This window comes from Pomacea canaliculata, linkage group LG7 (assembly GCF_003073045.1).
Source record: "Pomacea canaliculata isolate SZHN2017 linkage group LG7, ASM307304v1, whole genome shotgun sequence".
NCBI classification, from domain to species: domain Eukaryota; kingdom Metazoa; phylum Mollusca; class Gastropoda; order Architaenioglossa; family Ampullariidae; genus Pomacea; species Pomacea canaliculata.
In genome coordinates, this window is record NC_037596.1 from 3,725,116 (window position 1) to 3,740,010 (window position 14,895).

Here is a 14,895-nt window from a genome sequence, read left to right on the forward strand (position 1 = left end):
TTCAGAGATAATTGACAAATCTCATAATAAGGTTTTACTATCGGAAGTCTGTTCTAGATAAGGCCAAAGGTTTAGTTTTGATAGATGGCAAGGATAAGATCAGTTGTATCCTGTTTTGAACAGTCGCTGATTTTATATGTGGAATTGTTTGTACCTTCAGATAACTCCATTTCATATAACAACTAAGTTCACACAGACACATTAAATAACAGAAAATTTGTTGTTTATCAAGAGCTTCTAAACTTAGTTTAAAGTCGTACTTGCCTTGAAGATAATCTGCCTCGAATAATAAAGATGTTGATTGTCACTTGAGCTGCATCCAGAGTCGTGAAGTGAATTATGTTTGTGAACCACACGACACGAGGTAAACAATGAATAACAGATTTGTTTTCTTGCGATTTATCTCGTCATTTACATGGATGTGAGGCGAACACTTCCTTCATTGTTCATTTTATTTTTGTCTTATTTTAAAATTTAATTACTTTCTTGTAGAGGATGGCGGGTGGTGATCGACAAAATCGAGATTAGTTTGCAAGTGAAACTACTGTACTTGTAAGGAGTAGACTTGAATATATTTCCCTTCCTCACTTCTCAAGTCTCTGAACAATTTTCCATTCATTCAAGCAGTACTTAACATTAATCATTATTCAGTTCTTTCAACTTGTGTGACAAATCACTTGATATCTTACTTATGTAGGAAATCATAACACCGATGCCTCTATAGTAGCATCCTACAGAAGTTGTACAGACTGAGCATCCTGTCTATATCCTGTTGCTATTTTCTTCCTGTGAGACTCCAGTATTGAAAAGAACTGATCCCAAATCTTTCGAACAACAAGAGTTATTTACAAGTTAGCTGATCCGACAAAAAGGCAAATTCTTCTGTTTCTGTGTGTAGAAAATGAAAGTAGCAGGCAATTAATGTTACGATCGTTGCAACGGAAATCATTTGTGTGTGCGTTTACGTGTGTGTATTCATGTGTAATAGAAAGAGAACAGGATAAAATAAAGGATACTTCTTCCTTTTAAGGTTAGCATTAAAAATGTCTGGCTCTTCTCCTTAGGCAGCCGTCATGCTAAAGTAAACAACCCCAAACTGTGAAAAGATTTGAGACTTATACGAACATAGTCACCGAACTACACAAAGAACACGTGATTGGACTCAGTATTACGTTGGTACACCATTCACAAGATTGCCAGCAGCCAACACCAAACACAGAGAGAGAGAATGAGTGACAGTTGGGATGCTAGTCTAGCTGCAACATAACATTTTAAAACCATATTTAACGAAGGACTGACTTCTGGTTTTGTGCTTTTGTCTGACGATGAAACAAGAAGCGAAGACAACGACGACAGCAAAAACATACGACGATATGACTGCGTGTAGACCCAGACATAAACAGTTTGCTTCAGTGTGGTCTGTCTCAGCTGCTGCAGAAAAGAAAAGATTGTTTTGGTTGTGAATACGGCATCATGAACAACTCTGAAGTGTTCAGCTCAATCACCTGTCTGTGTTCACAGAAATTCAGATTAATTTTAAACTTAAGTGATCCACCTATCCAGCCATCCAGCCACCCACTGACAGCCACCACCACCCACCTTGTTTTGTCTGTGACTCGCGAATGACAAACACCACTTCTACTGGATTCTCTGTTTCTGGAAGGTTCCAGATCGTTGAAATCCAAAAGAAGATCTTATAGTCTGATACAAAGAAGTTGACAGATTCGTTGAAGTAGATGACAGTTTCGTCGCCAGTGTGTACACAGACACACGATTTCGAGGCGAATGTCGATGAGCACGTTCCATTTTCGATGAAAATCTTGCATTTAACAATAACCAGGTCTCTGTCGTATGTTGTGAGTTTGATGAGACATGGTTGCTGGCCTTTCTGACAAACATCTGTGTTGATACAAAATGTAAGAAGCACCTCGCCGTTCTCGTCAACTCTGATGATCTTGTACCTGGAAAAATCCCTGGGAAGGTTGCTGCTGACATCTGGAAACAATCTTTTGTCATAAGTATACCTTTTATGTAATCACTCACTAAAATACACACATTAATCTAAATAAACATGTTCAGAGCACACAAAAACAAAAATATTCCAATAGACACACATACACACACAGATACAAACACGCATCCAAAACAACACGCGTATCAAGAACTGCACATGGTTCTCAAAGATTTATTTTAAAATCAAATATCAAACTAAATATAAGACCTATACGAATAAAGACCTCAATAATTTAACAGTTAAAAGAATTTTTCCTGTAAATTATATCTAGTGCACTCGCTTTCCTGTCTATTGATATCTGTGAAAGAAAACATGCATGATGCGGAATAAATAAATAAATAAATGGTCACGATAAAAATTACGATTACATTTAATGAAGTGCATTAAAATACAGTTTTGTGTCACCAGACATTTTGTACTTCAGAAAAATCTATGAATGTATTAGTATATTCAGAAGTCAGACATTAAAGTATCTCTGTGGAGGGGTGAGAAGGAACCGTGAGCCATGTTCCTGGAAGTAAAAGTGTTTTTTTTTCTTAAATCCGATAAAACATACTTACAATTCGAAAGTGAGAATTCTTGGTAAGCTAAGCACAAAACCATACAAGTCGAAAAGTATTTGTAAGCTTTGACCATTTTTAATCAAATGCTTAGTTAGTAATGCCAAGTGAAATATTTAACAAGGAAATAATAGCAGTAAGAACTAATATCATTAGCAACTGATTTTTGAGAATCGCCTGCTCTCACAAGGACGTTGAATTCACAGAGGATATTGTACAGGAAACACTCATCTTAGTCTTTATAATAGAAATTTTATTGTAAGGCAGATTTAACAACCTAAACCAAGGATAATTTTTAGTGCTCTACAATCCTTCCTTTAATTATTGTAACTGAGAAAAATGTCAGATCAACTGCCATTAACATAATGAGTAGACTTCCTGCAGCTGCTACAATGTATTCAATGGTATTAAACAAACATTTAAAGGAGTTAGAAATATACAAGATTAAAGTACTTGTTTGAGGTGTTAGAGAAAAGACCAAAAGAGCATTTTGTGTCGGCCATCTTTAGTCTTTTTATTCTTATAATAGTTTTTCTCGCATATAAAAATCCATATAAAATATTATTTACAGGAGGGCTATCGTGACTTGAAGCAAGCTGCAGAGGTAGATAATTTTAGGCAGCCAAGGAGAGCGATGGTTTTGAATCGAATAAAGTTACATGCTTTGACAAAGTTACAAAATTGTATCTATTACCCTTTTATTATTTGTTAACATTTTTTCGGGAATTTGTTTTTTTTTTGTTTTGTTTTTGTTTTTTGTGGGGTTTTTTTTTACATTAAGACCCTCAGTGGGGGAAGCGGTGGCACATGAATGAAGCACTAGTCACAAACTCTGTGTGTGTGTGTGTGTGATGTTGTTAAGACAGAAAGAGAAAGTCTTATAGTTTTTGTTCCAGGGAAATAAAATGGTCAACAGATTAAAAAGGGGAAATTTCCTCAACTCAGGGAGAATCAGTTCCAACAGCTGTTTCTACAATAAAAAAATAAACTCATAATACAGAAAAGGTTTAAGTTGTGTATAAACACTGTCTCTGTGTAATTCCCCGCCCCACTGGTAAGAATGTTACGAACTATTCTACAAATCTCATACTACTCTTTGATGGAATATTAATTCAATGAGGTTTTTTTCATTTGAATGTTATTCAGTGGTGTCCGCTTTATTTTCTGTAAACATTACAGTAATCGATAATAAACAAAAATATAAAAGAAAAAGTTTTTAAAATCATTTTCGTCTTTTATTCTAGAGTCAACATCACAGCGTATACATCACATAATCATAAATTATTTTACACTTATTTTGTAAGTCTGAGTTTCTCCCTGTGGCAATTATTTAACTCCAGAATAATGCACACGATGTTGAATACATGACAGAATAGAGACTTGTAGTGTCATCAATCTCGTTATCAGTGTGTTGATAAACATGTAGATAATGTTATCTCCTGTAGGGGGTTTTCTGCAGTAGCTGTGCTGGGTGAGGCTTTGATGTTGGTGCCAATATCCGTTGAACAGGATTTTAAAAAGGAAGACACCAGTGAAGTATAATAGGTTTTCATGGCTTCTTCCATCGCTTCAAGTGGGACACATCGGAAGCTTCAAACCCTTCTGTAGTATGAACATCTTGGTGCATGACAGTCACATCTGGGAACGGAGAAGAGAGAAAAGATTTCAAGTTGTAACATTCTTCTTGTCATTTATCTCTTTTCATTCATCTTGTCACCAAACAAAGAGAGAGAAAGAGAGAGGACAGCACTAGCAACCTTAAACTGAATACAGGGTGACTGCTCTTGAACGATCTTGCTGAGAAAAAATTAGTGTTTAGCACAGACAGCCAAAGAATTTCTCTTAAATCAGTTACTTGTGCTTCTTGTCTCAAAATTCACAATAAAAATGGCATTACTTACTCTGCCTTTTCTTAATGTTAGTGTGTGTGTTTGTCTGTTTTGAACAATGCTATATTTTAAGCATCGAGTAAATATTCTTTACTTTAATAATTATGACTTGCTTCTAAGTTTCCATCGTTCTCTGATGAGGCAGACAAGAGCAACAGCAGCAATGATGATGATGACGACGACACCCCCAGAGATCCCGACGATGACTGGGAGATCGAGACAAATTATCTCCCCTTTGTCCATCTGGTTTGTTTCATTACCTGCACAACACATGTAAAATTGTGACAAAAAGCTGTGTTTTGTAAAATATAATCAATGTACGTCAAATAATTTAATTTTTAATATAATTCTAAATAATACATATATTAATTATATTTTTCATATGATAAGTATTAATAAAAAAAATTAAGTTTCGGTGCTTGTTAGGAAAAACTTTTTTTTATAAGGCACAGTTACTTCTGTGCTGCTTTTTTAAATGTTTGCTACTTTGCTAGTGTTAGTCAACAAATCAGACCTAACATTCCTCTCCTCGTTTATACTATCCCGCTATTTACACAAACATTGAACTTGTCATCCACCCAGCCTTCTTTCTATTTCTTTAGTCCCTCACTCACCATTGCAATCATTCATCGTTACTGACTTGTGGATCAAAAAGACGACTTCCCCCAACTTGTCCGTGTACAGTGAGCTAGTCCAGTAGAAGATTTTATAATCAACCTGATTAAACGATCTTTCAAACTGCACAAAAAGATGCCTAGGGTGTAAGCAATAGCACGCTTGAGCAAGTTCTCTGTCTTGACATGTTTTGTTTATGATAACAATCCTGCATTCTTCAGCGTGCTTTCCCTCTTCATCTGACATCATCTTTAAAAGCCAAGAGCCGTTGATGTAAGGACATGTCTCAGTGTTCACATAAAATGTCACGTTCACATCAACATCCTCTTCAACGAGCAGAATTCTCTTGTTCGAGAAATTGCCATGAATTTCTACAGTAGCACCTGAAAAAAATGGACTGAATATATAAATGTTTTTTTAAACATCCACACGCAGTCGCGCACATATTGACATAAACAACCATGTGAAAAAATCACAAATATGACAGCACACACACACACACACACACACACACACACACACGGAAAATGAAACTGTACAACAATGTGTACTTATCTGAACTGTGCTAAAGTCTTTCTTTCACATATACAGATATAACGAGCTTCAGATTTGTAATAAATTCGTATTATCATGACTTTAACACTAATCCCGCGTTCTCTTCCTAATCAAAATAATTGAAAACCGAATTATAATTAGTGCTTACTTTTTGTAAATATTTATCGAAGACAAACATTTGCTTACAATTTTCTGTCGATGTTACGGCCTCCCACAGAACAACAAACATTATGATGTACACGTACACATTATTCATTGTGAGAATCGCCTTCTCGAGAATGACAAACTGTAGACTGAAGCTTCAATACCAGTGGAGGCCAAGAAATAATAAGATAAACTTGTTTCCTTGTGAGAAGTAATCATCTTAACGGGTAGACAATGTTTCGTTTCCTCTTGCTAAGATTTCATACACATGTCCAATGAGGATCATCCTTTGTTTAGTGTAATCTGCCCGATCCGGCTTCCCGCATGTCCTGTGACTTTTGAATAAGGTTTGAAAGAGGAACGAGATTAAAATGCTCTTGAACATGAGTAAGATTTTACAAGAAACTAAGGAGTAGCATGCCACAGACCTTTAATTGAACAATCATGGCATGACAAGATGCTAGACTGGTAATATCTCCAGAATTTTAGTCAGTGAACTACAGTCGAGAATTTCATTCCACCTTTAACAGTTCAATCCATTATTAATAGCTTTTCTTCACTCGCCCTTTGACCTCCGTTTACTAACCAAGGAAACTGGTGATGACGTGATCTGTCTGCTGTGTTGGGGACAAAGATTAATTTTCCTTTAACTTTGGGAGAAAGTAATCATGCCTTCTCATAAACTGTTTTCCTGACATTTCTGAGTCTGTGTCCAGGAAATTTATCTGCTAATTTAAAAAAAAAGTATTTCCTGGATTAATCTAAAGCTTGATTGTTTTGTCTCTTAGCTATTTAAGATCCAGCACAGTCTAGCACGCGACAAACTCGTCAGGACAAGATAACCAAACAATAGTAAAAGCAGGATATCCGGATACAAGTCCAAACCTAGGAGCTGCTTATGTAAATACACTGTATGGCATCTGAGTTCAGTTTAGTTGTCTCGTTATTTTAAAGAAAAAACTGTAGAGATTGAGAGAAAGAATGTAAAAATGTGTGTGTGTGTGTTTCCGTGTGTGAGTGATTGAGTTAAGTGAATGAACGAAAGATGTAAGAGAATCGATAAATAAAGGAGTACTATACTTCCTTTTATGCGTCTGCAAAGATCAACAGGGATGACAATCACGACAAAGAATTATTTTCCAGTTTCAATGTTCTTAAAGACATGTTCATGTTTCAAGTTTTATTTATTTATTTATTTTTTGTCTGTTCCATTTTATACATTGCTTCAGGGGAGGATACTCTCATCACTTTCATGATAAAATTGCCCTCGAAGCATCCTTTAATTATGAGCCCTGCTTTATTTCCTGTTTATAAGAGTTTGTTGATCACAGCTTAATTTAATCAACACGTGTTCAGGGCTTAGTGAGACACAGATTCATGCATTCATTCCTTTCAAATATTCTTTCCAAAGTTACTCAGGTTATCTTGCTTTACATTTAATATATTTATAAACACTTTACAACATGCCAACATGCATAGCCACAAAAAACTTCTTCCTGCAGTTAGAGTAAGAAACCATTAACTACAAATTTCTGTCTTGGTTGTACGATTTTTTTTTCTTTTTTGCTGTAAAGTTTATTCTACTGTATGATATTTTTTGACGATCACCAACGGATGTACAGATTGTGAGTGAAAGAATTTCAACATAATAAGTAAAATGTCAGTGAGTTGGACAGGTAGACAGCGTTGTATCCTTTAGACATGATTCGTCTTTACACGCTTCTCTCGTCTCTTGCTCTCTCCCCTTGGCTGTGACACTTCTACTACTTCTGTGGCTGGGACATCTTGAGATGATGCTCTGACTTCTAAAAACAGAGATTAGAGAAAAGGTTTCATATTAAACATATCTGGGATTTCATGTACAAACAGGATTTATTAATAGTCATTAATAATTATTACTAGTGACATGGTATTCTTCATTATGTTTAGTTGTCTAATTAGAAATTGTTTATTTTCGTAGCATTTTAAGGTAAGCTCCACTGTAAGTGACTTACCTGTGGTTTTGCATCTTTCTCTGACGAGACAACCGATACCAACAGCAATAACAGCAGCAACAACAGCGGCAGACGGACCTGCGATGACGATGTGTATGAGACTGAGACATACACCCTTGTACTGCTCCGTGTGTTTTGTATCATTGCCTGCTTGAGACGAATAAACATACTACCTTTGAAGACAAACAAACTTTTTTTTACATGACAGTAGAATCATGAAGCATAGCTTTTAGAGTATGTCAAAAAGATCTTAATATCACAATATTTTTGTTTTTTAAATTCGTTGTTTCAATTAACTTTAGTTTTGCATAATATAAAAATAAAATGGTTTTGAAATTTTCTTTATCTAAAACAGACGTTTATGTTATAAAGGGAAAATTTATGTTAAACACTTTTCCTTTAATACAAAATTCATTTCATCAGATGTTTATAAATTACTCACATTTCTGCATACACACAGTTATGTCTGTAACCTTACTTCCAAAAAAAAAAAAAAATTTTCAAAAATGTTTTGTCTCAGATAAACTTTATCCAACTAAATTGTTCACCCACCCAAATACCTACACACCCACAGTCAGACCCATCCAGGTACTCACGATTAGCTGTGCAGTTCTTTTGTATGTTTGGTTTTCGGATGAGAAAGATAATTTCTTTCAGCTTGACTGTGTTCGCCCTCTCTGTCCAGTAGTAGACTTTATACTCCGACTCATTAAAGGCTTTATAGAACTGGACGATAGCTTTGTCAGTGTTTAGGCAAGAACATGGTTGTTCACTTTTTTTCTTACTGCACATCCCTCGTCTGAGCTCAATGATGCATTCTTCAGTGGACGAGTGTTCTCTGTCGTATGACATCTTTAAGATGTGTAATTGTCTGTTTTGACAAGCTTGATTGTTGATATAAAATGTCACATTGATGGGAGTGTTCTCTTCCACTGTAATGACTTTGTTTCTTGAAAATTCGCCCACAATCTCTACCTGAACACCTGCAAGAGAAGAATTCGATGGGTGCGTGCACACAGATTCTTTTTCTCTTACACATATAAATTTAATACAAGATGTACTGAAAATTCATTAGCAGATTGTTATAAGAACAAAAAAATATACACAGTACAGAATTTCTGCAGCCTTAAAAATTTAAGATCTTTTGTATCTAGAAACACCACTATAGCAAATGCTTTGCAATGATATTCAAATGGCATTCATTCAAAATCACAATTTTGAAAATGAGAGTGTTCGAATTTCTCATCCTAAGAATCCTTTACTTCAAATGATTTTTTTCTGACAATGAGTTTCAGGTATCCTAATTTTCGCCCAGAGGAACATTAAAAATAATAGATACAACTACAGCTACATTTATTCATATTTTTGTGACTACATTTTTGTTTTCAGAGGAACAATCACCAGCACAAAACCAATTATACTAAAATCTGGTTAAAGAAATGTCGCTTGACATTGTTATTAAATACACATGTAATATATTTTCCTTAAAATTAAAACTTTACTCACAATTTGTATTTGACTTCCCAGACTTACAAAGTGCAGCAAACATTGCAAGATAAATACAAAAGCTCTTCATTCTCAAAGACATGCCAACGACACTAAACCAACAAAGATTTAGAAAAGTGCAGCCTGGAGAGAGGTGAGACATGAAAGTACCAATATGAATCTACTTCACTAGCAGATGTAGAAGTACTTCAAGTGTTTCCTTATTTTAAGAGGATAAAAGGGATTTCATATTAGAAATATTATCTCTTTTATTTTCCTTGTTTAAGAGAATGCTCGTGTGACTGAAACCTCATGTAGGCGTTTGACAATTAAGTGTCCAAGTGTCATATCTTTCTTACAAATATACTCATAGTCGCTCTAAAACTAAATTACCATAGAGCAAAGCACAGAGAACACTAATTCCAAGAAAATTTTTATTTATTAGTTATACTATATGTTTGTTTATTTCATAGTCTTCTACTTCACTGTTGAGTGTCTTTATATAGATTGGCGACTCAGGATGTGAAGAGGAGTCCTTGTTTAAAATCTGAAAGAAACTCAAATAAACAAAATTAATTCATTGTTCTCAACGTGATGGCCTCTGGAAAGAACTGTTAGTGCTTTTACGGTTTCTTTTAGAAACAACAATTATACTTACAGTTTGGAGCAGACTTTTCACAGAAAGGTCTCCAATGCGACTGAATGAATAGGAGTGGATATAAAATACAAAAGTCGGAACGAAATGTTGTGGCAAAAATGACGACCATCCAAAACATTTTATTAACATAATGATGAGTATTTATGCTGTCGATCACTTAGGCTGAAAAGTTTTGGTTAAGAGAAAACCCCAAACAAACAAACTAACAAACAAACACACGAACAAACACACAAACAAACAAAAATGGTTTACTAGAAATCCTACCTACCACACACCTACTAGCCGGTTCACGGAATGTACCCAATTATTGACGAGGGATGTAAGATGCGCATATCCTTTCAGTCAATTAATATAAAACTCATTTTTGTTAGTTAGTAGATGCTTGGAAGTTCTTGGATTCCTTTGCATCTCTTAGGAGACCATTCAAATACACACATACTCGCAGGAATAGGATAAATGCACAAATTCAACAACACGTGTAGACGCTCACAAGTACATACACAAGAAAAACAGCCTCGAAGAGAAGCATGAACACCATCTAAACCAATGACACCATTGACAGGACTTGCCTCGACTACGGCGTCTGACGAGACAGATGACATTGATGGTAGTACCAACGAAAACACAGCAACTCAGAACGATGATGAGCAGCAGATCGTGACACGAGCATTTGGAATCCAGCTTTTCTTCTGTTTTGTCTGGTTTGTTAATGTCAAAAATACATCTAAGGTATAGTTAGAGCAAGCTCACTTTTTAAGAATATAAAATAAGTCTAGAGTTATAATTGTGATATTTTCTTATTTCTTCATTTCTTTACATTGCCTATTGGCTCTGGGAGACTGAGAGTTGATGCCGAAAGCTGGTATTCTTTGCTTAAGACTTGTTTTCTCTCTTCAAACTCTCATTTCTATGGGTAACTGCTATCCTTCCACACCACCCATCCGCCCATCCACTCACTCACCTTGTTTCGACTCAGACTCACGAATCACGAACATTATTTCTTCTTGCTTCATTGTTTCAGAAGAGTTCCCAATAATTGCATTCCAAAAGTATATTTTATAATCAGACTCTGAGAAGGTAACAGATCCGCTGTAGCTGATGACACTTCCGGTTGCAGAATTTTCGCAGGCACAAGATTTGTTCATATCTACATCTGTACACGTTCCATTATCGATAAGAGCTGTGCAAATGTCTGTCACTAGGCCTGTGTCATATGTGATGAGTTTGATGACACACATCTTACTGATGTTTTGACAAGTATCCTCGCTGATGTTAAATGTAAGGCGCACAACACTTTTCTCGTTAGCGGTGATGATCTTGTACCTGGACAAATACTTGGGAATGTTACTGCTGACATCTGGAAACAGAATTTCAGTGAAAAACTTGAAAAAAAATGTAGACCTTTGTACATGAGAAAATCACACATACGGCAACTAAGAATCAAAATGTCGTCTGCTTTATGTCAACGCCCGGTGTATCCCGCTCCGCGAACGCAAACGCCCACCCACACATGCACACACGCACGCGCACGCTCACTTATCTCAACCCAACCAAGTGCTACGTAATGAGTGGTTGAAACGATACGAACGTATTCATGTACTTCATGTAATGTACATCTTCTGCCTGTGTACGTATGTGCTACTGCCTATGACGAAATGTATATCACGCCCTGCTTTGAAAGGGTCGTCGACCCTCAAATGAATAATTCAATTCAATTCTCAATTCGATTCTCTGACAAATACACAAACAAAGCACACACACACACACACACACACACACACACACACACACACACACACACACACACACACACACACACACACACACACACATAAAAATACAGGCATGTAGATTTTGTTGAGTGTATAAATGTCCATTTTACCCTCTAATCTCGAAACTTCAACTGTCCTCAACGACCTGCAGGGATCTGATACTATATTTGCTGCTGACTGATGGTAAACTTACTAGAGGACTGAAATCTTCTCACAATTCCTTCTCTCACGATTAAGATGGTGGCGATAATAACAACGGTAACTGCAGCACATATACAGGTTACTATGACGACGTAAAGACTGGGACAAGAACTGTTCCCGTCAGTGTCCTCCCTTTCCATTTCTCAAAAACGGTCAGCTTATTTTAGTTTAGTAGGAAATCAAACAGTAATTAGCTCAATATAAGGTTATGCTCGCTGTTACTAAGCAAAAATACAGCAAAGTTACGAAGTGAAAAGGAAGGTTCTAAAGATGTAAACAAGTTTTTAGTGTTAATAAAGCTACATTCACAAAGTCTCGACTGACTAAACAGTTAAACGGGGCCTGGCTTTGGGCTTTGGGGCAGGGAATATAAATGGTTTACCTTGTTTAGGGCGCAGCGGTGTTTTGACAATCACGAAGACTATTCTCAAAAGCTCCACCTCATTGAGAGTAGCATCAGAACACCGAATCCCTCTCCAAAGGTAAACTTTGTAATGAGACCCATTGAACGACTGTCGGAACTGGACACGTGGTATGTCGGTGTTTAAGCAAGAGCACGAATCTTGACTCGTTCTTTCTTGGCAGGTCATGTTCACAAAGGGAATCTTGCATTTATCGAGATAAAGTCCTTGTTCAATGGCTGACAGCTTCAGTATGCATTGTGGTGCGCTCTGAGGGCAAGCTTGAGTGTTGATAGAGAATGTCAGGCTTACATCACTGTTTTCCTCCACTGTGATTATGTTGTATTTAGAGGGATTGTCAACAAGCTCAATTTTAATACCTGCGAGAAGAATTTTAATTATTTAGATATAAATTACAAGTATGAATGTGCTTGCTCCTATATCTAATATCATAGTATTTTTTTTTATCTCAGTACTCAAAGTGTCTGCGAAATATAAAGCTTCTAGTTGTTTTCAATATACATGTATACCTTTTCGAGAAAGCCAATAAGAAATTCATTAATTTTAAATTCATTAAAACTGATAAGCATCTGAAAAGAATACTAGCGGTGAGAAAAGTATTATTTATAATTTTTATACTCATACTTACAGTTGTTATCAGATTTGGCACAGAAACCTTTCCACAGACTTATTAGGAAAATAAAGCTGGTGTACAACGTGTTCATCGTGAACAGTCTTCACCATGTACACCGTACATTCAGTCACGGGCGCAGTCAGACAGATGATGTCCTTCCTTACTTCGAGCGATTCTTTCCTTTTCACTTAATGAATCACAGCGGATATAAATTAGGACAATTGGAGCACTGTGTTTTAACTAAAGGGCAGTTTGGCCAACATCCTTAGTAATGCTTAAATGAGAAAGTATGACATTCTCAATGGTTTCTGTTGAAATCTTTACGCTACAAAAGAAATTAAAATCATGTCTGAAGATCTGCACTGAGCTGGTTCACGAATGCAGCCATGATAAACAGTCCTACGACGTCGTAATTGCAAGTCCGACCTGAAAGTTTACTTTAGTCTCCGTCTGCGGCACTGTGTTAACATCTGATGGTATTAGAAGAAATTACACACACACACACATACAGTAGGTTACTTGCATTTCTCTTTAATTATATGAGTTCAGCATTCAAGTTCCTTTTAGTTATGGAGTTAATCAACTGGATTATTTTACTCACTTAAAACCACTCAAGGAAGTGACAAGGCTTAAGAGCAGACCTGGGCAAAGGCCTGCCCGCGGGCCGGATCCGGCCCGCCTCCTGTCTCTGACCGGCCCGCCCGCTGGCCCGCCCGCCACTATAAATATATACTATATATACAGTATTGGGTAAAACTGAGTTAACTATACTAGTCCGGCCCTCTAAAACCATCCCAATTTCTCATGCGGCCCCTTGGGAAAATTAATTGCCCACTCCTGCTTAAGAGGAATCAAATCTCTTGCCCCTGCCTCTGCCTTGTACAAGTACAGTAGGATATTTTGCCAGTTGTATGGCCATGGATCATTCACTGCACATAGGTTAATGTGGTGTCAGCCAGTTAGGACACCTGTGTAATATTTTAGATTGCTGCCCTTGCAGTGTTCCATCTAAAAAATCCAGAGTTGAACAGAAACTCGTGTATACACTGTTTTGTTTACCAGCCATCCAACCATCAGCGAAACATAACCTGTTCTTCATGTGAGATGGACATTGGAGGTTTGTTTTTCCTCTTTAATCAGGAAGTCTATGCAAAGTATTACTGAAAACAGTAAAATCGTAGTCTCTGTTCCATCGTATCAAATATAGTTGCAAACCATCTATGTCAAACACTAAAAGATCACTGAAACTCATTGTTTTCGAAATCAGCATGTATTATTGTTGTGTTCGTGTTTTTATTTCTTTGTAAAACACTTTGAGCCTGCCTTTGATGGCGGGGTAATTGCTATAATAATAATAAAAATATTAATAATATTATTATTATAGATAAGTAGAGAGTTCTGTCCCTTCGCCTAACAGGCTGCGGAGATCGGCTCTTCTTGATATTGTTTATGTTTTGTTGTCGTGCTTGGATTTGGATAAAAGTGTTGGACCTTCGTGTTTACATGTGTTTCTGCTGCGTTTTTCTTCCTTTTCTTGTTTGCAACAGGACTGTATATAATGTATATAATGTTATTTGAAGTGCGAACTGTTTGGATCTATTGGCTGGAGTCCACTCCGCCATCTTCACTCGCTTCGGTAGCGACCTGGAGCTGCAGTGAGTAAACTGATGATCACCATCTTGTATTTCATATGATAACATTTCTTCATATTCTCAAGATTACTCAATATCGTCCAAGTATTTTCCTGATGCCACTAACCTTATTCTCCGGAAACGTTACCGTTAAATCTGCAGTTATCTCCCTTTGCTGCCGGAGTCTTGTTCTACATCTTTGTTAGTATTTTGTGATCTTGTTCAGCGCAATGTTCGCCTTTGGCTGAGAAATTTCGCTTTATAAATTCCCTATTATTATTATGATTATTATTATGATGATGATGATGATGATGATGATGATGATTATTATTATTATTATTA

At 36.4% G+C, this 14,895-nt stretch overlaps 2 protein-coding genes across 4 annotated transcripts in view; both read right to left on the reverse strand.

Annotated features, from left to right (window-relative positions):
- Positions 1-14,895, reverse strand: part of LOC112568213 — a 29,441-nt gene that overhangs the window by 6,016 nt on the left and 8,530 nt on the right. The window lies entirely within an intron of this gene.
- Positions 7,201-13,410, reverse strand: LOC112568210. 2 transcript variants are annotated; one of them, XM_025245383.1, is made up of 7 exons: positions 12,938-13,410; positions 12,270-12,668; positions 10,876-11,271; positions 10,484-10,612; positions 8,368-8,754; positions 7,772-7,921; positions 7,201-7,582 (listed from the first exon to the last, which is right to left on the reverse strand). In XM_025245383.1, the coding sequence occupies exons 1-7, from the start codon at positions 13,011-13,013 to the stop codon at positions 7,473-7,475; spliced, it is 1,647 nt and encodes a 548-aa protein (XP_025101168.1). In that variant the 5' UTR covers positions 13,014-13,410; the 3' UTR covers positions 7,201-7,472. The 2 variants fall into 2 exon arrangements, with proteins under 2 accessions (XP_025101168.1, XP_025101170.1); XM_025245385.1 differs by having other exon boundaries at positions 7,772-7,918; positions 12,938-13,406.